This window comes from Bombina bombina, chromosome 1, assembly GCF_027579735.1.
Source record: "Bombina bombina isolate aBomBom1 chromosome 1, aBomBom1.pri, whole genome shotgun sequence".
In the NCBI taxonomy this organism is placed as follows: domain Eukaryota; kingdom Metazoa; phylum Chordata; class Amphibia; order Anura; family Bombinatoridae; genus Bombina; species Bombina bombina.
In genome coordinates, this window is record NC_069499.1 from 714,032,181 (window position 1) to 714,058,307 (window position 26,127).

General features: G+C 41.1%; 1 protein-coding gene across 1 annotated transcript in view; it reads left to right on the forward strand.

The window, feature by feature from the left end:
• The first annotated feature begins 2,347 nt into the window (after nucleotides 1–2,347).
• Nucleotides 2,348–26,127, forward strand: part of LOC128639495 (actin-binding protein WASF3-like) — a 128,562-nt gene continuing 104,782 nt past the window's right edge. Inside the window, exon 1 of the mRNA XM_053691638.1 lies at nucleotides 2,348–2,480. Within this exon, the coding sequence (XP_053547613.1) occupies nucleotides 2,348–2,480 (133 nt within the window). The remainder of the gene's footprint in view (nucleotides 2,481–26,127) is intronic.

The following is a 26,127-nucleotide window of genomic DNA, read 5'->3' on the forward strand; positions in this document are numbered from 1 at the left end:
GAAAAGCATATGTATATAGCCTTCACTACTTGGAGCTATGTGGTGATTGGTGGCTTCACACATTTGTCTCTAGTCCTTGGCTAACTAGATGTGTTCAGTCAGTTCCCAGGAGTGCCTTGCTGCTCTGGAGCTGGCTTTAACTATGTGTTTAATCTCTTTGCAGGACTCAAACATAGTTATGTGCAAGCAACAATACAACAATACAATGCTCTAACTTGTAGTAGGTCAGAGCTCAGGCCCTTTTAAGTGAATATTTTTAACAAATTCTTTAGAAAAACACAATATATAATAATTATCAACAAAATTTTTGTAGATAAACAATTTCATATGTTTTTATTGTGATTGACTTCCCTATTTGGTAATGAATTGAAGTGGGATGGGTCAGTGTTAGAATTAAGCCCTCCCCTTCTTCTGATTGGTTAATTGTTTTGCTGCTTATCAGCTCTGTCACAAAGTCTTCAGTAATTTTGGCCTAGTAAGGTGATACAAATGTAGAAAAAAAAATGATAAAAATATTTAATTGGTCCTTCACTCAATTTTTGGAAATATGTGGATATGTTTGTGTTAGTACAAGAAGACTGTGCTTTTGAAAGTCACCAGAAGATATCTTGGTCAGTTTATGAAGAGTACTAAAGGGAGGAGTGTTACTGATCAAGTCATTCAGATTTCAGGCACAACCTAACAGCCTTATAGACCACATCACATATACCAGTGTGCCATTATGTTTTATATCCAAGACCTACTACATTTTTATTGGGAAACAGAATATAGAAATATAGACAATAGAATGGACTATACTTTGCAAGTCAAAACAGAGATTGCAACAGCCAACCAGTCAAAATGAATACAGGTATAAAACCCTTTATTCAAACTACCTGGGACCGGAACATGTTTGGATTTCAGAATATTTGAATATTTACATCTGTAAAATGCCTGGAGAGGGGATGGGATCAAGTATAAACAACAATATTTTATATCATTTAAGCGATAATTTCACGTCATAAAACAGCTTATACATATCACATAAAGGAAGTTTTAGATCATTTTAAATACCTTTGTATACCTAGTACCATCAGTAAACTAGTGCAGTACTGTAATCTGAAAGGTACCAAGCCCTGCTGGCTTAATTCATAACATTTTTTTTTTTTTATTGGTGGCAGTGTTAAAAATGTAGCCACCAATCAGTAAGCGCTACCCAAGTTCTGAAACAAAGCTTACATTCCTGATTTTTCAAATAAAGATTTGAAGAGAACAAGGACAAATTGATAATAGGAGTAAATGAGAAAGTTGCCTGCTCTATCTGAATCATTAAAGAAAAAAAATTGGGTTTCATATCCCTTTAACCCTGCAGAAGGTATTTAACATTTGGTTCATTGAATTTGTTGGAGCTTTTGTTACCTCCAGGAAACTTTTTTGATCACGTTGGAGATTTGAGATCCGCTTTATTCTGCATAATGTCCCTCAACACACCACAGACTTCACAGGCCAGGAGCTGTAACAAATTGGAATCTTTAAAAAGGACAGTAAAGTCAAAATTAAGCTTTAAATGATTGGATAGGGCATGCAATTTTATACAACTTTCCAATTTACTTCTGTTATTAAGTTTTGCTTAGTTCTCTTGGTATCCTTTGTTAATAAGAGTCATTCTAGGTGATCTTGGGAGCGTACATGTGTCTATAGCCATCTGGCAGCTGCTGGGATTGCAACAATGTTTACAGCACTAGTATACATAGTTTCAAATATTGCTGCTGTAGAATGCTAGACATGTGCACGGTCTTAAGCTCCTACCAGCTTACCTAGATTTACTTTTCAACAAAGGATACCAAGTGAACAAAGCACATTTAATAATAAAAGCAAATTGGAAAGTTGTTGCTATCACTTGACCAAAGTACACCTAGATGTGCAAAATGTATTGTAGTTTATAAAATAAAAACTAAGCCACTTCTATTCACTTTTTTCATAATAAAAGGTTGGAATAACTTTAACTGCTGCTATTTTATATGCAAAATATTGTGTGTACAATCCACCTATCAATACTTGATACTGTTTTACTTTTTTAATACCAGGCTGAACTCAGGTGTCTTCTTTCCTGTTGATGTTCAGCTGTGTTTGTACATTTAAATCTAGTGTTTGTACTTGGCACCGTATGTGAATGTTTTGTTTGTTTTGTTTGTTTTTAAATAAAGGTGTTGAGCAAACAGTAAAGTTAAAGGCCATTTTAAATACAGTCATAAGAAAATTGCATTCTTAGGTTTTATTTACTGGAAACGTGGAATTTTATTTGTTAATATTTTCCTATTTATTGTTTTACAGCCGATGGTCCTCCCAGTTTACGCAGTTAGAGAAAATGCCTTTGGTTAAGAGGAATATTGAACCACGGCATTTGTGCCGGGGGATCGTGCCAGATGTGGTCACCAGTGAGCTGGAATGTGTCACCAACAGTACCCTGGCTGCTATCATCAAACAGCTAGGCAGCCTTAGTAAGTATATATTTAGTTGCAATAATATAAATGAATGCAAATTTTGTTAAAAAATAAGTATTAGACTAGTGCTAACAGGCTATGAATTAATTGCTTATCTAGAGTCATTCATATGGAAGGGGGTGCAGACCCTTTAAAGCATGTATTGAAAAAAATATAGAGAAGTGAAATAAAAAACTAACACCTAGATTTAGAGTTTTGCGGCCGAAGGGGTGCGTTAGCTACGCGTCTTTTTTTTCTAGCGCTGCTTCTAAACAACGCTGGTATTGAGAGTTCTCTGAAGGGCTGGGTTAGGATACAAAAAGGGAGCGTTGAGCCGAATTTACCGCCACTTCAACCCTCAATACCAGTGTTGCTTACGGTAGCGGCTAGCTGGAAAAACGTGCTCGTGCACGATTCCCCCATAGGAAACAATGGGGCAGTTTGGGCTGGAAAAAAACCTAACACCTGCAAAAAAGCAGCGTTCAGCTCCTAACGCAGCCCCATTGTTTCCTATGGGGAAACAGTTTCTAAGTCTGCACCTAACACCCTAACATGAACCCCGAGTCTAAACACCCCTAACCTTACACTTATTAACCCCTAATCTGCTGCCCCCGCTATCGCTGACACCTGCATTACACAATTAACCCCTAATCTGCTGCTCCGTACACCGCCGCAAACTACATTATCCCTATGTACCCCTAATCTGCTGTCCCTAACATCGCCGACACCTATATTATATTTATTAACCCCTAATCTGCCCCCCCAATGTCGCCGCTACCTACCTACACATATTAACCCCTAATCTGCCGACCGGACCTCGCTGCTACTCTAATAAATGTATTAACCCCTAAACTGCTGCACTCCCGCCTCTCAAACCCTATAATAAATTGTATTAACCCCTAATCTGCCCTCCCTAACATCGCTGCCACCTAACTTCAAGTATTAACCCCTAATTTAGTGATTTTTTTTTTTTTTGTAATTTAGTTTAGTTGATATAATTGTAGATAGTTTATTTAATTTATTTATTGATAGTGTAGTGTTAGGTTTAATTGTAACTTAGGTTAGGATTTATTTTACAGGGAATTTTGTAATTATTTTAACTAGGTAGCTATTAAATAGTTAATAACTATTTAATAGCTATTGTACCTAGTTAAAATAAATACAAAGTTGCCTGTAAAATAAATATAAATCCTAAAATAGCTACAATATAATTATTCATTATATTGTAGCTATATTAGGGTTTATTTTACAGGTAAGTATTTAGCTTTAAATAGGAATACTTTAGTTAATAATATTTAATTTATTTCGTTAGATTAAAATTATATTTAATTTAGGGGGGTGTTAGGGTTAGACTTAGCTTTAGGGGTTAATACATTTATTAGAGTAGCGGCGAGGTCCGGCCGGCAGATTAGGGGTTAATACTTGCAGTTAGGTGGCGGCGATGTTAGGGAGGGCAGATTAGGGGTTAATACAATTTATTATAGGGTTTGCAAGGCGGGAGTGCAGCGGTTTAGGGGTTAATACATTTAATAGAGTAGCGGCGAGGTCCGGTCGGCAGATTAGGGGTTAATAAGTGTAGGTAGGTAGCGGCAACGTTGGGGGGGCAGATTAGGGGTTAATAAATATTATGTAGGTGTCGGCGATGTTAGGGGCAGCAGATTAGGGGTTAATAGGGATAATGTAGGTGGCGGCGGTGTGCGGTCAGCAGATTAGGGGTTAAAAATAATTATTGTAGTGGCGGCGATGTGGGGGGACCTCGGTTTAGGGGTACATAGGTAGTATATGGGTGTTAGTGTACTTTAGAGCACAGTAGTTAAGAGCTTTATAAACCGGCGTTAGCACAGAAAGCTCTTAACTACTGACTTTTTTCTGTGGCTGGAGTCTTGTTGGTAGAGGGTCTACTGCTCACTTCAGCTAAGACTCTAAATACCGGCGTTAGGAAGATCCCATTGAAAAGATAGGATACGCAATTGGCGTAAGGGGATCTGCGGTATGAAAAAGTCGCGGCTTGAAAGTGAGCGTTAGAACCTTACCTACACGACTCTAAATACCAGCGGGCGGCCAAAAGCAGCGTTAGGACCCCTTAATGCTGCTTTTGATGGCTACCGCAGAACTCTAAATCTAGGCGTTATATTACTTTGATTTAAAAAATAGAAAGGGAATTCAGCACACTTTAAATACATTTAAACTTAAAACACTTGTGGCTAGATTACGAGTTTTGCGTTAGGAGTAAAAAAGCAGCGTTATGGGTTATAACGCTGCTTTTTCACTACCGCTGCTTTTACGAGTCATGTTGGTACAGCTGTCCCACACACTTTTTTGGCCGTACCGCAAATTAACTTACGCAATTTGTGTAAAGTCTTTTTTCAATGGGACTTCCATAGCGCCGATATTACAAGCTTTTTCTGTGAGACCAAAAAGTGAGCGGTATCCCGCAAGATTCGTAACGCAATCTAAAGTCAGTAGTTATGAGTTTTACGCTACAAAGCCGCAACATAAAACTCATAACTAAAGTGCTAAAAAGTACACTAACACCCATAAACTACCTATTAACCCCTAAACCGAGGCCCTCCCGCATCGCAAACACGATAATAAAAATATTAACCCCTAATCTGCCACTTCCGACATTGCCGCCACTATAATAAACATATTAACCCCTAAACCGCCGCGCTCCCGCATCACAAACACTAGTTAAATATTATTAACCCCTAATCTGCCGCCCCTAACATCGCCGCCACCTACCTACATTTATTAAACCCTAATCTGCCGCCCCCAACGTCACCGCCACTATACTAAATTTATTAACCCCTAAACCTAAGTCTAACCCTAACACCCCCTAACTTAAATATAATTAAAATAAATCTAAATAAAACTTACAATTATTACCTAAATATTTCCTATTTAAAACTAAATACTTACCTGTAAAATAAACCCTAAGCTAGCTACAATAAAACTAATAGTTACATTGTAGCTAGCTTCAGTGGCGTCACTAGGGTTGGTGTCACCCGGTGCGGTAAGTTATGGTGTCACCCCCCCCCCCCCCCAGAAAGCAGACACACACAAAAACACAGGCACACACACATACAAACACTCAGGGCTCCATGTACGAAGCAGCGAAAGCTGCTCCGGAGCCTTTGCGGGGCAGGTTCGCATATGCGAGCCTGCTTCCCGCAATGTAAGAAGCAGCGGTCATTAGACCGCTGCTTCCTACACCCTACGCCACCTCTTAGGTGGCGAAGCAGAATCACCGAGAGCTCGCTCGCTCTCGGTGATTGACAGCCCCTTCAGTCGCGTGATTGGTCGCGCGACTGAAGGGGCGGGCATTACACACTCCGCTGAGTGTGTAATGATACATACGGGCAAGCGGATCAATAGATCCGCTGCCCGTGTGTAGCGGAGGCGGGCGGACAGCTTTGCGAGTTAAGAAGCTGTCCGCCCGCCTCTTAGTACATGGAGCCCTCAGACACACTTAAAAACATACTCAGATGCACACACAAACACTCGGAAACACACTCAGACACACACACAAAAACACACACACAAAAATACTGAGACACACACACACACACAAAACTCAGACACACATTTACAAAATATGTAAACTGCGCTGCATTAATTATAAAGCGCATGCCTAGAGCTGCTCCCTTACTCAGCAGAGCATCAAATGAAAGATAAACAGAGCACTCTAAAAATAAATCACTAAAGAAAAGGTTTAGGCGCAAACTATGAAAATTCTGCTCTCTGACTCTGTTCCAAGCCTGTCAGTGCACAGCCCCGGGCCGCGTGCCTACCGCTTCTTATGGCCAATCACCTCTGCACTCTGCCCACCCCCAGACCCCCGCCCGCCCTCCTACCTGTTCAGTGTGCACTTAGTGTACCGTAACCGTAATGGTCTGGTGGGCATCATACGTGGGTCCTTCACTTTAAAGACAGTGTCAAACAGTCATGCGGTCAGGTGCCAGGCATCCCCTCATGATTTGCCAGTTCCCGTTTAGAGAGACAGCACAGCAGTGAGTGACTCCACTGCTCCACATGTCACTGAGCAGTGAGCACAGATAGGCAGGCAGGTTTAGGCTAGCAGCGCAACTTTGCAAGCCCCACGGCATGCCCACAACATTCATAGCGAAATTGGGCAGGGGAGAAGCAAAGTACAAACAAGCAAAAGCAGCCGGGAAAACTATTTGTTGAAATTGCAGCACTGGCTCAAGGGGCAAAAAAATTGTGTGTCTACAACTTCCCCAGTCCCACCAATGTTCACAAATGCCAGCCCCTCTAATAAAAAAAAAACTTTTTTTTTTTTTTTGGTGTCACCCCCTGGAGGGTTTCACCCGGGTGCGGCCCGCCCCCCCCCCCCCTAGTGACGCCACTGGCTAGCTTAGGGCTTATTTTTATTTCACAGGCAAGTTTGTATTTATTTTAACTAGGTAGAATAGTTACTAAATAGTTATTAACTATTTACTAACTACCTAGGTAAAATAAATACAAATTTACCTGTAAAATAAAACCTAACCTGAGTTACACTAACACCTAACATTACATTACAATTAAATTAATTACATTAACAATTACCTAAATTACAAAAAAAAACACACTAAATTACACAAAATAAAAAACAAATTATCAGATATTTAAACTAATTACACCTAATCTAATAGCCCTATCAAAATAAAAAAAGTCCCCCCCAAATAAATAAAAAAACCCTAGCCTAAACTAAACTACCAATAGCTCTTAAAAGGGCCTTTTGCTGGGCATTGCTCCAAAGAAATCAGCTCTTTTACCTGTAAAAAAAATAATACAAAAAACCCCCCAAACAGTAAAACCCACCACCCACACAACCAACTCCCCAAATAAAATCCTAACTAAAAAAAACTAAGCTCCCCATTGCCCTGAAAAGGGCATTTGGATGGGCATTGTCCTTGAAAGGGCATTTAGCTCTTTTGCTTCCAAACCCTAACCTAAAAATAAAACCCACCAATAAACCCTTAAAAAAACCTAACACTAACCCCCGAAGATCCACTTACAGTTTTGAAGACCAGACATCCATCCTCAACGAAGCCGGGAGAAGTCTTCATCCAAGCGGCAAGAAGTCCTCAACGAAGCCGGAAGAAGTCTTCATCCAAGCCGGCAGAAGTGATCCTCCAGACGGGCAGCAGTCTTCATCCAGACGGCATCTTCTATCTTCATCCATCCGGCACGGAGCGGCTCCATCTTCAAGACATCTGGCGCAGAGCATCCTCTTCAATCGACATCTTCTTTACAATGAGGTTTGCCTTTAAATGACGTCCTGCAAGATGGCGTCCCTTGAACTCTTATTGGCTGATAGAATTAAAGGTGAAAAATTTATATTGGCTGATGCAATACGCCAATAGGATTGAGCTTCAATCCTATTGGCTGATCCAATCAGCCAATAGGATTGAGCTCGCATTCTATTGGCTGTTCCAATCGCTGTTCCGCGGCGACGTTGGGTGCGGCAGATTAGTGGTTAATAAATGTAGGTAGGTGGCGGCGATGTTAGGGATGGCAGATCAGGGGTTAATAATATTTAACTAGTGTTTGCGGTGCGGGAGTGCAGCAGTTTAGGGGTTACTATGTTTATTATAGTGGCGGTGAGCAGATTAGGGGTTAATAAGTGTAAGATTAGGGGTGTTTAGACTCGGGGTTCATGTGAGGGTGTTAGGTGTAAACATAAATTTAGTTTCCCCATAGGAATTAATGGAGCTGCGTTACGGAGCTTTATACTGCTTTTTTGCAGGTGTTAGGCTTTTTTTCAGCCAGATCTCCCCATTGATGTCTATGGGGAAATCGTGCACGAGCATGTAAAACCAGCTCACTGCGGCTTTTAGCAGCGCTGGTATTGGAGTGCGGTATGGAGCACAATTTTGCTCTATGCTCACTTTTTGCCTAATAATGCCTGGTTTATGAAAACCTGTAATACCAGCGCTGTAGGGAAGTGAGCGGTGACAATAACGTGCAAGTTAGCACTGCACCCCTCATAACGCAAAACTCGTAATCTAGCTGTTGGTTTATAATTATAAGTAGTCAGTGCTCACAGAAAAAGAACACATGTACATATGAAAAACACATCCATAAAAATATCACAACATTAGAACCCTCTCAAATAGCTACTTAGTGCTCTGAAATAAAAGAGTATCATATATATATATATATATATATATATATATATATGGTAGGCCGGTGTTCTGTAATATTCACCTACTGCATTACGTTTCCCTACCTATGGCCAAGCCTACAAAAAACTTGCAAAGCGAGTTGTGCACGCATGCACTTACCACCGCAGTCGGAAAATATTACAGAACCCGCAGACAATAAACTTGTAAATATACTACAGAGCACTCATGCGCTCATTGCCGCAGTCGGCAAATATTACAGAACTGGTACATCCATAATTTTGATACTAGCTGGGGCAATTTAAATAACAGTGGCAAAAAAGGCTTTATATTTATATTAATGAAAAACGTTCAATCATCTAATCAAACAAATTCGTATTTTGCCATTGTTATTTAGATGTCACCAACTAGTGCCAAAATGAATCAAACAAAACCGTACAATAAATTTAAATATTAAGCTTTTTTTTGCCACTGTTATTTAAATTGCCCCGTGACACAATGAACTATAACTGTTTGCGTGATGCAGTTTCCTGCCCACTGCGTGACTGACAGCTCTGTCCCGGTGATTTGTTTGATTAAATTTGGGACTAGCTGGGGAAATCTAAATAACAGTGGCAAAATACGGATTTGTTTGATTAAAAGATTGAACGTTTTTCATTAAGATGAACATGAAGCTTTTTTTGCCACTGTTATTTAAATTGCCCCAGCTAGTGCCAAAATTATGGACGTACCAGTTCTGTAATATTTGCAGACTGCGGCAATGAGCGCATTCATGCTCTGTAGTATATTTACAAGTTTATTGTAGGCAGTGAGCACATGCATGCTCTTTAGTATATTTACAAGTTTATTGTAGGCAGTGAGCGCATGCATGCTCTTTAGTATATTTACAAGTTTATTGTAGGCAGTGAGCGCATGCATGCTCTTTAGTATATTTACAAGTTTATTGTAGGCAGTGAGCGCATGCGTGCTCTGTAGTGTATTTACAAGTTTTTTGTAGGTAGTGAGTGCATGAGTGGTCTGTATTATAGTTACACGTTTATTGTAGGCAGTGAGCGCATGCGTGCTCTGTAGTGTATTTACAAGTTTATTGTAGGCAGTGAGCGCATGAGTGCTCTGTAGTATAGTTACAAGTTTATTGTAGGCAGTGAGCGCATGCGTGCTCTGTAGTGTATTTACAAGTTTATTGTAGGCAGTGAGTGCATGAGTGCTCTGTAGTATAGTTACAAGTTTATTGTAGGCAGTGAGCGCATGCGTGCTCTGTAGTGTATTTACAAGTTTATTGTAGGCAGTGAGCGCATGAGTGCTCTGTATTATAGTTACACGTTTATTGTAGGCAGTGAGCGCATGCATGCTCTGTAGTGTATTTACAAGTTTATTGTAGGCAGTGAGTGCATGAGTGCTCTGTAGTATAGTTACAAGTTTATTGTAGGCAGTGAGCGCATGCGTGCACAAATGCCTTTGCAAGTTTTTTGTAGGCGTGGCCGTAAGTAGGGAAACGTAACGCAGTAGGAGAATATAACAGAACACCGGAACCTTGTTCCAATTGGAAAAGTCTGCTTGATGTTGTATTATGTATCATATCAGTTGCAACTTTGAGGCCCATTTGCAACTTTGAAGCCTGCAAGTTCGCCAGAAACAGCAGTTATGAAGCAGCGGCCTGAGCAGGCGGACAGAGATCGACACAATTGAACCTGAACGAGTACAATCGGGTTGATTGACACCTCCCTGCTTGCGGCCGATTGGCTGCAAATCTGCAGGGGGCGGCGTTGCACCAGCAGCTCACAAGAGCTGCTGCTGCAATGCTGAATACAGAGAGCGTATTGCTCTCCGCATTCAGCGAGGTCTGTCGCACCTGATCCGCACTGATCAGGTCCGACAGACCTTTGATAAATATAGGCCTCTGTATCTCTTGTGGACTGTTGGCTGCTTTAACCACTTCCTAACCTTTCTAACACTGCAGTGGCTTACTTGTTTCATGAATTAACTAATACTACTCTAACTTGAACTTTTTTTCTTGGAACAAGGTTCCGACCTACCAAATATATATATATGATACTCTTTTTTTACAGAGCACTAAGTAACTATTTGAGAGGGTTCTAATGTTGTGATATTTTTAATGAATGTGTGTTTGATATGTACATGTGTTCTATTTCTGTGTGCACTGACTACTTATAATTAAAAACAAGTGTTGGTTTTAAATGTATTTGAAGTGTGCTGAATTCCCTTTTTATTTTTGAAATCAAAGTAATATAAGTTTTTTTATTTCACTTCTCTATATTTTTTCAATGAATGCAATTTTTGGCTACAAAAGTTGGTTATTGAAAAGTGTGAAGCAATTAAATAGTTTTGCTGAAATGGCTTAGTAGAAAGTACTAAAAGAATTTGAAATTGCCGGTTTAAAACCATGTTAAACAACTCCATAATTTTAAAGAAAAGTAAAAAAAAATAGACCATAATGGGCTTGTTCCCTAGTTCAGATATTTTCGTAGCTGGATTGATTCTTGTAAAATATCCTCACACTAAAATCTGGATTTGCACAGATCTTAGAGTGAGGATCTTTTACAAGAATCAACCTGGCTACCAAAATATCTGAACTTGGGAACGGTCTGCTCCTTACTTCCTCATTCAGATCCTCACGAAGGATCCAAATACACAAATCTACTAGATAATCACACATTTATTTTATACATAATATGATTCCAATTTTTACAGCATACATTAAATATACGTTTACAAGCTTAGTTTAGTTTATTGGGCACTTGTATGTATGTATGTACAGTGTGTGTGTCACTATTGCATAAAGAAACTTAGGTCACGTCCCTTAGGGTGATACGCAGCTCATAGTGTAAAATGTGTTTTTATTTCATCTCGCCTAATTAGAGAGCTTTAGATCATTGAGCCCTTAGTCTGTTATCTCCCAGAGGTCAGGCATAAACAGCAAAAACTATATGTACCAGTAATCCAACTTTGAGAGAGATGAGATATAGATCAACGAACACTGAAACTGTTTATGTAGTTAATAAAATCACAGTCAGGTATACATTCAGCAGTGACACTGAGCGCAAGTATAGAGTCTGTAATCCGACATGCATGTAGTGGACATATATAAAGTCTGCAATTCCAAATGCACTGTGCATGTATTTAGGCAGTAATCCCACACACTAAGGACATAAATATATAGGGTCTTTATTGTCAGGGTTGGTGAGGTGGGGGATCAGCCAGGAATAAGTAAAGCAATCTTAGGCTGAGGTTAAATACAGCAGCAAAGGACTAGAGGGAATAATCAATCCAGATTTCATTTCCTTCCAAAAATGTTTGCAGGTTTTAGAGAGGGTGCTATTTTCTTCCTAATGGGAAAGAGTCCACATCCGCATTCATTACTTATGGGAAAAAAGAACCTGGCCACCAGGAGGAGGCAAAGACCCACCAGCCAAAGGCTTAAATACTTTCGTCCCAGGAGGTTGGCAGAGAAGTGTCAGTAGTTTTTTATTATACTTTAATTCAATTTATTTAAATTATTTTTCTATTTTGTCTCCTATGGAGGGTGCTACCTTTCGACACTGGATGGGAGTTTTAAGTAGTCCGGTTGGTGTCTCGTGTGAGGGCCTGGGCGAAAGTGAGAGTCCAGAGGTGCAGTGGGGGCTTCCCCTGCAACACCACCCCGACTCGTATTCACAGCTCCTTTTCAGCACTTGGTGTTGCTGAACTTCACTTTGCTACCTGCTGTCCTCTCTCAAGTCCATGGCGGAGGCGCTGCTACTAATTCGTCACACTTGAAGGGCCGTGTTCCTTTTTTACGGTGTGAATTCCGGTAAGATCATTTAATTTTATTACGTTGCTGTAATGTAATTTGTTATGAGGCTTCAGTATGGGCCTCAATGAGGCTCCTTCTGCTTCGAACTGGGAATCATGGGATTATCGGGATGGGGTTGTTTATCATATTTCTTATGTGATCATCCTGCTGTGTGCGGGAATTTGGGCTCTGAGGCTGAGACATATATGGTTTTGCTAGGCTTGACCTTGAGCTATTATTTTCCTTTTTTCTCAGACTTGCTAGTTTGTTCTGGGGCCTATTTTTGCCTCCTTGTGAGTGGCACGCTTTTTGGATTTCGCGGGGCATCTGGTAACCGTGCGTGTTTACGCTTGGGTGGTTCTTCTCTCCCTTCCGCATTCCTGACCGAGTGTCGACAGAGGAAAGAGTCTGCTCCCTAAGGCCTGGTCATAGGAGGTGGTGAGTGCCCCAGCCACCGTGGGTGTCAGGTGCCAATTTCTTTTCCAAATTGCGTTGTTATATTTAAAGTCTTAGTCATGGAGGGTTCTAATGCAGAGACTATTTTCATATCTGATTCAGAATCGTCCTCGGATGAGGACTGTAATTTGGTCCTGTTATCACAAGTATGCCAATCTTGTCTCTCGTGCCTGCATAGTGTTTCGGGTCCCTCTGGCTCGGGGGGCCCTGGACCTTCTGAGCCATCAGTTCCTGGGGGCTCTGTTCCTCAGGAGGTGCCTTCCAAATCGCACACTCCTTTTACCTTTGCGGGTGACCCCGATGTTAATGTCTCCTCCATGCAGGGTGGATTTTTTACCCTGGAGATGGCGGGACATTTTCGTTTTAATATTTTAATGGCGTTGATTCGCCTGCAGGAACCTGAGGTTTCATTGCAGTTATGTGCTTGTCTGCCTATCCCGGGTGCTCAGACCGTGAATGGCATCATTGTGTTTCCCCTAGGGGTGATTGTGCCCCCATGTTGTTCTTTTTGCTACAGGATTGTGCGGCTGAGCGTCCTATTGCGACGTCTGTTTGATTTATTGGGGGATCCTTTACTGTATCATCAGGGATTTTCTGGGCGGTAGGCTAATGGGGTACGTTTTTCCCTGGTCAGTCTAATGTGAGCTTTCCCAGTCGTTTTTCTGAAGGTTAAGGTCTCTGTCTGTCAGGTACTACAGAGGCATGGTTCCTTCTGGGCGGATGCCTGCGGGTGCCTTTGTTTGTTCTTTTATCTGGTCTGGATTATTTACTTCATTTTTTTTTTTCCCTATGGGAATTCTGGAATTGCTCGACTTACTTTCTTTTATAGAAATTGTTCCCGGATTTTGTTCAGAGTTACTTGTGTGCTTGTTAGTGACGCACGTTTTGCCTGGCTGGTCCAGCGGGACTTGCCGGTTCACTTGTTAAGCTGTTCATTTTTTTTAATAAAAAAAACAAAACAACTACACTAATACTTCATTTAGGCACTTCGGCTGGTCCGTGGCAGTTCTACTTCAGACATAGGGCCGGTGGTGTATCACTGTGTTCCTTTGCAGCCACGGTGGAGGGCTGTGGTCCTTGCTACTTTGTAGTGGTTCTGACATTTGAGATGCTTTTTGACTCGTGGTCATGGTCTAGTTTGTTTGATACTTGGATTCTTTAGGGGTCTGGCACAAGCTTCAAGGATATGCGGCGTAGTGTTTCGCTCCGTCGTTCCTGCAGTAGAAGGTTTTAGAATTGATCTCAGGCGTAAAGCATCTGTCTTCTGATCTGAAGTATCCTGGTGTCCGCTATTCCTCCACGGCGGTAGTCATTTCTCAAGGGCCCTTCAGAGGTGGTTGGTTTCACTATCTTCGCCTCTGGGAGCATTTATGCTCGGGTTATGTGCTTCTCCTTTTTGTCAGGTGCTGCCACTAGGGATCGTAGGTCACTAAGTAGCCCCTTTTTAGGGTTTAGGACCAGGTTGACCTCTGTCCTAGGATTCTAGAGTTCGTAGGATTTAGTGCTGCGGTTTCATCGCCTCTGTGGAGATTATCGGTTGCATCAGACTCAGGGAGTTTTATGGTGGGTCATCCCTATTAGACTCAGTGGGTGTGGATCTAGGGACCAGCGGTCTGGTTCCTCCTATCTCGTTGTCCCTGGGTTCTTCCTTGGAACTTGGGATTGAGATTAGGATGTGTTCCTTTGTCTCTCCTTTATGGGGAGTTTGGAAGTCTCCGGTTAACTACCCGGTTGTGAAGACTGAGCTTGGGGTTTTTCTCCATGAGGCCCGGCTGTTCGCCTTATGGCCTGTTTTCGTTTTCGACCTGTGGGGTCAGTGACAGCATGTTGGGATTTTTCCCCCCTTCTGTGTTTAGCTGTCTGACGGACTAGCTTAGGGCACTCGAGAGATTGTCTCTCAGAGGTTTCATGCAGTTAGTTGTTCTCCTATGACTTTTGCCAGACCTCTTTGTTGGGGGACGCCGTTTGGTTGCTCGGTGTCTGTGTAATCATCCTCAGATGATTACAGAGGTTTGGGGATGAGTATTTTTTATCTCGTGTTTTCCACCAGGGGCCTTTTTTGTCTCTCTGTAGAGTGATGGGTTCCGGTAGTCCGTGTTTTTCGGAGACGGGCCGGCCATTGGGATTCTTATCACCCATTTCTGGGTGGCTTATAGCAGGGTTCTAGTCGTATTTTGTTCTTAGGTTACTGTTTATTCCTCCCCGTTTTTCTTGAGTAGAGGTGTGCTCTGGTTTGCTGGTTGTTGTGGCCTGTTGGCTTGTCTAGCTACCAGTGAATGGATGGGTTGTGTTCAGATCACTGCACTAATCCTAACTAACTTTATTGGCCGTGTGAACTGAGTTGCTTTGGCGTTCGGCTCTGTGGCCTGTAGTGGTTGGGCTGTCTTGGTTGTACAAGAGCAAGGTGGGGTTTTTCCTTTTCAGGGAGGGCTCCGCTGTTGCTCGCACCACTAGCTTCTCCTTTCTGTCCAGCATCTGTTTCATTGACCATCACTGGATTTGATACTTGCTGGTACGGCACCCCCAGTCTCCTGTGGTCTGGGGTGCGGGACTGGGTTTTGGTTTCTCCGGTTAGCTGGTAGGGGTTTTTCCCTTGATGACCGGGTTTTCATAGGAGTGCCCTTGGTTCCTGTGGGTTAGCTGTTTGGATGCTGTATGGTCCTTGAGATCTATTTGTTCCCTTTGAGTTTTCTCTTGTATTCTGCTGCAGTTCCTGTCATTGGGACCTAGGTCAGTGTACGTCTGCCCACTGGAGTGGGTTGTTTTCTTGACATCTTGTTTTTCCTCCTTATATTGGGCCTGTGTTCCCTTCGGGAATTGTTCGTCAGTCCCCTAGTTTGTTGAGGGGCTGTGGCTGGGCTGTTGCCTTGAGAGATGGTGTCCTTGGGGTCTGTGATCTCAGTTACGTCTATTCGTGGTAACCGTTCAGGTACGATGACCTGTTGGTAGATTTGCATCAATGGCGCTGCCTTTTGGTTTTTCACAGGGTTCTTGTTCCCGGTTTTCGGACGAAACAGGGTCTTTTGTATTGGGAATGTGTTTTTTGGGTGGTGTCTTCATGTGGTCCGCCTCTTACCCTTCCGTTTTGGCATTCTGTGTCTTCTTTGTCTTGGGTATAAATTTCCCATAAGTAATGAATGCGGCTGTGGACTCTTTCCCATTAGGAAGAAAAACTTAAATTATGCTTACCTGATCATTTTCTTTTCTTCCGAGGGAAAGAGTCCACAGCCCCTCGCCCGTTTTTGAGGCATTGTTGTTTTTATCTTTTGGCACCCTTTCACCTTGATGCTTCTTCCACTGTTCCTTGTCCTCGGCTGAATGACTGGGGGATAGGGGAGATGGGAGGAGTATTTAAGCCTTTGGCTGGTGGGTCTTTGCTTCCTCCTGGTGGCCTGGCCAGGTTCTTTTTCCCCATAAGTAATGAATGCGGCTGTGGATTCTTTACCACGGAAGAAAAGAAAATCATCAGACGTTGTCTGGAACACATATAAAACAGAGAGATACTGCAGTCACCAGTAAGGGAATATCTGAAGTAAAGAGATGTAAAGTGTACCCAAATGGTGCTGTTGTAGGAGTCTGGGCTCTTTTGCAGCTAACCAGCACTCAGTTTACTGTATGTGCTCCCAGAAACAATGCAATATATATATATATATATATATATATTTATATATTTTAATTTTTTTTTACACATTATGGGAGGGACTTATTGTTATAAGTGAGCACTTGTACACTTTTTTAATGTCTGAGGAATGGGTGAAAAAATTCCAGTATATCTATCTATCAGGGGCGTAATTTGTCTAGGCAAACAAGGCACTTGCCTAGGACGACAAATTGGGGGGCAGCACTTTTTGAGTCTCTGTTAAAGTAATTAAACTAGCGCTAGCTGTCTGGCACAGATTGAGCAGCCATAGGGGAAAACCATGGGCCGGTTGGTAAGCACGGCACTGACTGACATCAAGAAACTGTGTGACTAGTCCGCAGAGTGCTCCCTCAAGGTAGGACCTGCAGCTATATTTCCTATGTGGCTGCAGTTCGTACCTGGAGCTACACCACTGGAGCACTTGTTTGGAATCTATTGACAGTCTGGAGCTGGATGCAGAGGAATAGATAATATTGATGTGACTGTTTCCCTCCCTCAGGGTAGTACCTGCAGGCTGCAACTGCAGTTCCTACCTGGGTCCGGCTCCAGAAGAGCACTTGGACGCTGCAAGCGTGGGTGGTGGGTGATTGGTGGCTTTATTTTGTTTTTGGCTGCTCACTGGCCATACATATGCCTCTGCCCCCATGTCACATCACACTATCCACCACGAGTCCTCCCTCACAGAACAAACTGGAGAAACTCAGCCTCATCACACAGTTGTTATTAAGGTACCTGTCTAATATTTTTGTATTATACCTTCCTGCACTCTGTTTGGCCCTGTATGCAAAATTGCTGGTGGTTATGTTTGTAAGAAGCTAACAGTTACTTACTTTAGAGGTACAGTATATAATGTGAGATTTTGCCCAAGCAGCTTACATACTAGGGGGTATAGTAAGAGACTGCACATTGAGATTACAGTCTAGGTAACTCTGAACCTTTCATTTATTTAGCTATTGCCTTTAGTTTGTTGACTTTCAGAACTTAGTATCGTGTTTGGGGAAGTATTGTTTCAAGAAATCTGGAAATGCCATTAAAAAAAGGCATGTTACACCCTGACAAAAAAAAATTATGGCCAAAAAAAGGTGGGGGCAGCAGAATTTTGAGTGCCTTGGGCAGCACAAATATATTTTTCACATAAAACTTCAAGTTGCTATCGTATAGAAACAAACCACATTTCATATGTAGAGGAGGGTCACTAATAATATGTTGTCATGAATTGGTGAAAGTATTTAATCTACTAGCGCAATATATGTGAAGTGTCATATTAGTTCAACCAGTCAGAGAGAGGTTGGGATTTTAAGAATGTGTACAGCAGCAAATGGGTCATTAAGCTATGAGTATGGCCATTGGGACGAAATGCGTCAGCTGACCCGTGATGCTCCTCTACACGTGAAACATGGTTTGTTTCTATACAACAGCGACTTTTTATTTTAACATAACAAAATAAAAGTGAAGTTTTATGGTGCAGCAGTTACCCTGGTTTAATCGCTTTTGTGGAATATATAATTGTGCTTGGTACCGAGGAAGCAGCCCATGAGATGCAGCAGTCAATAGGAGCGGGGTGAAAGTTGGATACATGTGGGGTACAGAAACGAGGAGGGGACTGTACTGTTAAAGTTTAAGAAGACATCATAAGTCCATGTAATAGAAACGCATAGTTTCCATTTTGTTGTAATGTCACGCCAAATTGGAAACGGTGCATTTACAAACAAATAAATATTGTAAGAAACAATACTTTTTCAAAAATAAAAAGTGGCATTCAGATGGTTAAGCAGTGGTGATGATGGAGTTGGATTGCAATAAGTTCCTTTATAACTTTCTATTGAGCAATCTAGTTTTTAAAGGCCAGTTATAAAGATACCAGTACTATGACAACCACAACAGAGTGAGTGTGACTGTCTACTTACCTGCATTCGCCGGCCCCAATGCGCTCGCCTAAGTTCGCCTAAAATCGCCACTGCGGACCTGAATACGTTCGCCAAATTTATCAAGAAAGCTGTCAAAAAGCTGCGCACCAATTACGGTGGGATGAGCAGCGGACTGTTGTTAACTGACAGTCATCGATCTCGCTGCTCATCGGCTTATTCGCAGCTTTCTTGCTAGCCTGTCACTAAGCACCCACACTATACTATACTGTTTTACCCCCTATACCGCCGCTCACGGAGCCCCCCGCAACTAATTAAAGTTATTAACCCCTAAACCGCGTGCTCCCGGACCCTGCAGCAACTAAATAAATATATTAACCCCTAAACCACCGCTCCCGGACCCCGCCACCACCCTAATAAATATATTAACCACTAAACCGCTACTCCCGGACCCCGCCGCAACTATAATAAATATATTAACCCCTAAACCGCCACTCCCGGACCCCGCCGCCACCTACATTATACCTATTAACCCCTAATCTGCCGCCCCCTATACCGCCGCCACCTACATTATACCTATTAACCCCTAATCTGCTGCCCCCTATACCGCCGCCACCTACACAAAGTTATTAACCCCTATCCTGCCGATCCCAGACCCCACCGCAAATAAATAAAATGTTTAACCCCTAAACCGCAGCTCCCGGAGCCCACCGCCACCTGCATTACATTTATTAACCCCTAATCTGCCCCCCTACACCGCCGCCGCCTACATTATATCTATTAACCCCTAAACCTAAGTCTAACCCTAACACCCCCCTAACTTAAATATTATTTCAATTATTCTAAAAAAATATTCCTATAATTAAATAAATTATTCCTATTTAAAACTAAATACTTACCTATAAAATAAATCCTAAACTAGCTACAATATAAATAATAGTTACATTGTAGCTATTTTAGGGTTTATTTTTATTTTACAGGAAACTTTGTATTTATTTTAACTAGGTACAATATCTATTAAATAATTATTAACTATTTAATAGCTACCTAGTTAAAATAACTACAAATTTACCTGTAAAATAAATCCTAACCTAAGTTACAATTACACCTAACACTATACTACAATTAAATAAATTAAATTAATTAAATACAATTACCTACAATTAAATAAAAATAACTAAAATTAACTAAAGTACAAAAACAAACAAACTCTAAATTACAGAAAATAAAACATTTTACAAGAAAATTAAACTAATTACACCTAATCTAAGCCCCCTAATAAAATAAAAAATCCCCCCAAAATAATAAAATTCCCTACCCTATACTAAATTACAAATAGCCCTTAAAAGGGCTTTTTTGCGGGGCATTGCCCCAAAGTAATCAGCTCTTTTACCTGTAAATAAAGAAATACAACCCCCCCCCCAACATTAAAACCCACCACCCACACCCAGCCTTACTCTAAAACCGACCCAATCCGCCCTTAAAAAAAACCTAACACTACCCCATTGAAGATCACCCTACCTTGAGCCGTCTTCACCCAGCCGGGCCTAAGTCCTCAACGAATCCGGGCGAAGTGGTCCTCCAGATGGGCAGAAGTCTTCATCCAATCCGGCCAGAAGAGGTCCTCCAGATGGGCAGTAGTCTTCATCCAAGCGGCATCTTCTATCTTCTTCCATCCGACGAGGAGCGGCACCATCTTGAAGACATCCGACGCGGAGCATCCATCGATCCCGTCGACTAAACGACGAATGACGGTTCCTTTAAATGACGTCATCCAAGATGGCGTCCCTTGAATTCCGATTGGCTGATAGGATTCTATCAGCCAATCGGAATTAAGGTAGGAAAAAACCGATTGGCTGATGAAATCAGCCAATCCGATTGAAGTTCAATCCGATTGGCTGATCCAATCAGCCAATAGGACTGACCTCACATTCTATTGGCTGATCGGAACAGCCAATAGAATGCAAGGTTAATCCTATTGGCTGATTGGATCAGCCAATTGGATTGAAGTTCAATCCGATTGGCTGATTTCATAAGCCAATCGGATTTTTCCTACCTTAATTCCGATTAGCTGATAGAATCCTTGGATTCTTGGATGACGTCATTTAAAGGAACCTTCATTCGTCGTTTAGTCGTCGGGATCGATGGATGCTCCGCGTCGGATGTCTTCAAGATGGTGCCGCTCCTCATAGGATGGAAGAAGATGCCGCTTCGATGAAGACTTCTACCCTTCTGGAGGACCTCTTCTGGCTGGATTGGATGAAGGCTTCTGCCCATCTGGAGGACCACTTAGCCCGGATTCGTTGAGGACTTAGGCCCGACTGGGTGAAGACAGCTCAAGGTAGGGTGATCTTCAATGGGGTAGTGTTAGGTTTTTTTAAGGGGGGATTGGGTGGGTTTTAGAGTAAGGTTGGGTGTGGGTGGTGGGTTTTAATGTTGGGGGGGTTGTATTTCTTTTTTTACAGGTAAAAGAGCTGATTACTTTGGGGCAATGCCCCGCAAAAAGCCCTTTTAAGGGCTATTTGTAATTTAGTATAGGGTAGGGAATTTTATTATTTTGGGGGGAAATTTTATTTTATTAGGGGGCTTAGATTAAGTGTAATTAGTTTAAACTTCTTGTAATTTCTTTTTTTTCTGTAATTTAGAGGGTTTTTTTGTACTTTAGTTAATTTTAGTTATTTTTATTTAATTGTAGGTATTTGTATTTAATTAATTTAATTTATTTAATTGTAGTATAGTGTTAGGTGTAATTGTAACTTAGGTTAGGATTTATTTTACAAGTAAATTTGTAGTTATTTTAACTAGGTAGCTATTAAATAGTTAATAACTATTTAATAGCTATTGTACCTAGTTAAAATAAATACAAAGTTGCCTGTAAAATAAAAATAAACCCTAAAATAGCTACAATGTAACTATTAGTTATATTGTAGCTATCTTAGGGTTTATTTTATAGGTAAGTATTTAGTTTTTAATAGGAATAATTTATTTAATTATAGGAATATTTATTTAGATTAATTTAAATAATATTTAAGTTAGGGGGGTGTTAGGGTTAGACTTAGGTTTAGGGGTTAATAGATATAATGTAGGTGGCGGCGGTGTAAGGGGGGCAGATTAGGGGTTAATAAATGTAATGCAGGTGGCGGTGGGCTCCGGGAGCGGCGGTTTAGGGGTTAAACATTTTATTTATTTGCGGCGGGGTCGGGATTGGCAGGATAGGGGTTAATAACTGTATGTAGGTTGCGGCGGTAATGGGGGGTGGCAGATTAGGGGTTAATAGGTATAATGTAGGTAGCGGGCGGCGGTTTAGGGGTTAATAAGTATAAAGTAGGTGGCGGCGGGGTCCGGGAGCGGCGGTTTAGGGGTTAAACATTTTATTTAGTTGCGGCGGGGTCCGGGAGTGGCGGTTTAGGGGCTAATACGTATAATGTAGGTGGCGGCTGTGTCGGGGCGGCGGTTTAGGGGTTAATAAGTATAAAGTAGGTGGCGGCGGTGTAGGGGAGGCAGATTAGGGGTGTTTAGACTCGGGGTACATGTTAGGGTGTTAGGTGCAGACACTTCCCATAGGAATCAATGGGATATCAGGCAGCAGGCGAGCGTACCTGGTTCTTCTTTGATAACTACCAAAAGTAGTCAGATTGTGCCGAACTTGCGTTCGGAACATCTGGAGTGATGTAAGCATCGATCTGTGTCAGACTGAGTCTGGCAGATCGTATGTTACGTCACTAGATGCTACATTTGCTGGTCTGTAGGGCTTGATAACTATGGCAAATCAGCCTCGCCACAAATACGCTGCGGAATTCCAGCGTATTTGCGGTTGACGGCTTGATAAATAGAGGCCCATGTATGCTAATACACCTCTACAATGTATCATGTGACCATTTCAGAGTGTCTTGCACATGTGCAACATAATAGATTGTTTCCAATTAATCTTGGAGTACTTGAAAACATTTCCAAAATGCCATTTTGAAGCTTTATCGAGTGCCTTGCGGTGTCAAATTCAAAACATCAAAACTGGTCTCGAAGAGGTTTTGAAAAGTCTCTCAAAAATGGATTTTTACCACCAAGAAATTTTTGGCCCCATTGTAAGAAAAGGGCTTATAGCGAGGATCTGAAAACATGATCTCGGGTCCAAGAAATAGTTGGAAAAAGGCACCATTGTGATTGTGTAGAATCAAAAAGGGGCCTTTTCATACAGAAAAAGGTCAAAAAGATCTCAGCCGATAGATTATGATCACCCTGACCCCAATGCCTTTAAACAAACAACTATAAAGTATAAATAAAAAGAGAGAAGCGCTCAACCTGGGAATGAACAATAGCATAATAGCTTGTTCTATGGCTAGTTACCACCCAAGAAGCAGCCTCTTTTTGCTCAACATGTGCCTTTCACAGAGAAAAACTCTCCTGAAGCATATCAGTCTGATCCTGACCTAACAGTACAGTCCAGCCCAGCCCTGAAATACCAGGCAATCCCTCTCTGAGCGATAGAATTGGCAAAACCCCAGACGTACGTTTCGGCCTAGTGTGGGCCACATCAGTGAGGTGCAACCATATAGCTCTAGGCACACTGAGCAACTGGTCCACATCAGTCTGAGGGAGACTTCCCCAAGAGTCATAATGTGCATAAATAAAAAGAGAGAAGCGCTCAACCTGGGAATGAACAATAGCATAATAGCTTGTTCTATGGCTAGTTACCACCCAAGAAGCAGCCTCTTTTTGCTAAACATGTGCCTTTCACAGAGAAGAACTTTCCTGAAGCATATCAGTCTGATCCTGACTATAAAGTATGTCTTTCAACAAAGGATACAAAGCAAATTTGATATTAGAAATAAATGGGAAAGTTGTTTAAAATGTTCTATCTAAGTCATGAAATATTTTTTGGATGGATTTCATGTCCCTTTAAGGAGTCAGTATGAGAAAAAAATATGGCTCTGATAAAAGTTTCTAATTTACTTCTTATGGTATTCTTTGTTGAAGAGCATACCTAAATAGGTAGTTCATGTGTTTGAAGCACTATTTAGCTTTTAACAATGTTAAAACACTAGGTGGCAGCAGTGTTTGGACAATCTATAAATGTGTTAAAGGGACAGTCAAGTCCAAAAAAATGTTCATGTTTCAAATAGGGCATGCCATTTTAAACAACTTTCCAATTTACTTTTATCACCAATTTTGCTTTGTTCTCTTGGTATTCTTAGTTAAAATCTAAACCCAGGAGGTTCATATGCTAATTTCTTAAACCTTGAAGGCCGCCTCTAATCTAAATGCATTTTGATAGTTTTTCACCACTAGAGGGCATTAGTTCACATGTTTCATATAGATAACATTGAGCTCATGCACGTGAATTTACCATGGAGACAGCTCTGATTGGCTAAAATGCAAGTCTATCAAAAGAACTGAAATAAGGGGAGCAGTCTGCTGAGGCTTAGATAGAAGGTTATTACAGAGGTAAAACGTGTATAATTATAACTGTGTTGGTTATGCAAAACTGGGGAATTGGTATTTAAGGGATTATCTATCTTTTAAAACAACAACTATTCTGGTGTTGACTGTCCCTTTAAAAGCATTCTTGCAAACACTGCTACCATCTAGTGCTCAAAACTGTATAATATTGTTAAAGGGACATGAAACCCAAAATGTTTCTTTCATGATTCAGATAGAGCATGCCATTTTAAACAACTTTCTACTTCTATTATTAAATTGTCTTTGTTCCTTTTGTATCTTTTGTTAAAAAGCAAGGATGTAAACTCAGTTTTGCAAGAATGTTTTCCATGTGCAAGAGCACTAGATGACAGCACTATTTCCTGCTATGTAGTGCTCCAGACACCTACCTAGGTATCTCTTTAACAAAAAATATCATGGGTACAAAGCAAATTTGATAATAGAAGTAAATTGGAAAAACTGTTTTGTCTGAATCACAAAACAACATTTTTGGGTTTCATATCCCTTTAAAGGGACATGAAGCCCCAACATTTTTTCTTTCATGATCCCTATTAGACAATTGCACGGGCGACAAATTCGATTCGGCCAAATCTTTTGGGCCAAATATTCAGAAAAATTAGTTTTCTGAATAGTCATCTACTGTGCTATTCAGTATTCATTTAGTTTTAAACAAAATGAATACTGAATATTCGTGGAACATTTACATTAGTTTTCATTAAATTAAAGGGACATAATACTCATATGCTAAATAACTTGAAAGGGATGCAGCATTCCTGTAAAAAGTTGACAGGAAAATATCACCTGAGCATCTCTATGTAAAAAAGGAAGATATTTTTCCTCACAGCTTCCTCAGCTCACCAGAGTAAGTGTTTTGTAAAAAAAGGTTATCTATCAGTTACTGCCAAGCTGCAGGTAAAAAAAAGGAAGAAATGAACAGTAGCCAATCAGCATCAGCAGTGCTGAGGTCATGAGCTGTTTTACTGTGATGAGATTTCATAGTAAACTTCCTAAAAGGGGAAGTCAACCTTAAGCTGCAGGTAAAAAAAAGGAAGAAATGAACAGCAGCCAATCAGCATCAGCAGTGCTGAGGTCATGAGCTGTTTTACTGTGATGAGATTTCATAGTAAACTTCCTAAAAGGGGAAGTCAACCTTAAAATTATTATAACTTATTCAGATAATGTATTTAAGGATTTGTATAGCAAACTGTAGCCAATTGTGATGTAAATATATTTTGCAAGTAAAAAGACTTGCTAGTATTCCTCTTGCTGTTTTGAAATGGCCGCCTAACCCCCCCTTCCTGACGTCACTCCAGCTTCCACTGAATGAATTAAGTCTTTCCTGTGGGTTCCCGAGTTTCACACATGCACAATGTGCCGGTTTCCTCAACTGAGACTTTTTGAAGTATGGAAGTAGCATTAGCTGAGCACCAACTTTATACAACAAAGTATTACAGAGCTATTTTACTACGAAGTTCAGTTTGCAGAACGCTGCTCCGGGCTCTACTGAGCGGGTCTGTTTTTTTCTAAGCACATCGCGGGCACGCTGTCTGGTTACAGCATGCCTGATCGCGCCATTAAACTGAATGTAGCTTACTCCCACTACCAGACCAAAGCGGGAGCGAGCTTTATTCAGTTTAATGGCACGATCGGGCGCGCTGTGACCAGACAGTGTGCTCGCGATGTAATTAGAAAAAAATGGACCGGCTCAGTAGAGCCCGGAGCGTCGTTCTGCAAAACTGAACTTCTTAGTAAACTAGCTCTTTAATACTTTGTTGTATAAAGTTGGTGCTCAGATAATGTTATATAATTCTGCACTATGTGCAGAATTATATAACATTATTTTGTAGGTTTACTGCCGCTTTAAGAAAAAGTAGAGATATTTGGTATTACATGGAGACATGGGGCATTTTTAACTGTCATTTTTTTTTCTTTTTCCTCTTCTTTACTACTGTGTACTCCAGAATATGTCAAATATAATATGTCAAGAATGAGCATGACATTTTTTTTTTAGGAATAAAAGGAAAGACTATTTTTAAGACTGAATCATGCACCAGTATTTCTGTTATTTATATTATTTGTATAGTTGTATATTTCATGTAAGGTAAACAGATGTCCCAATTTTTCTGAGGCAGTCCTGAATTTGGGAAGTCTGTCCTAAATTATTTAGGTGTCCTGGAATGTCCTGAGTTGTCCTTGCAGATTGTTGCTCTACTTATTTAGAGCGAGATGGCCCAAAATAAAAGCTACTTATTTAACACGACAAATCACTATTCTCTCTAAAGTGCTCATTTTTGGTCATTCTCGTCGTTCTAAATAATTAGTACTCATTTTGGGCTGTCTCGCAGTC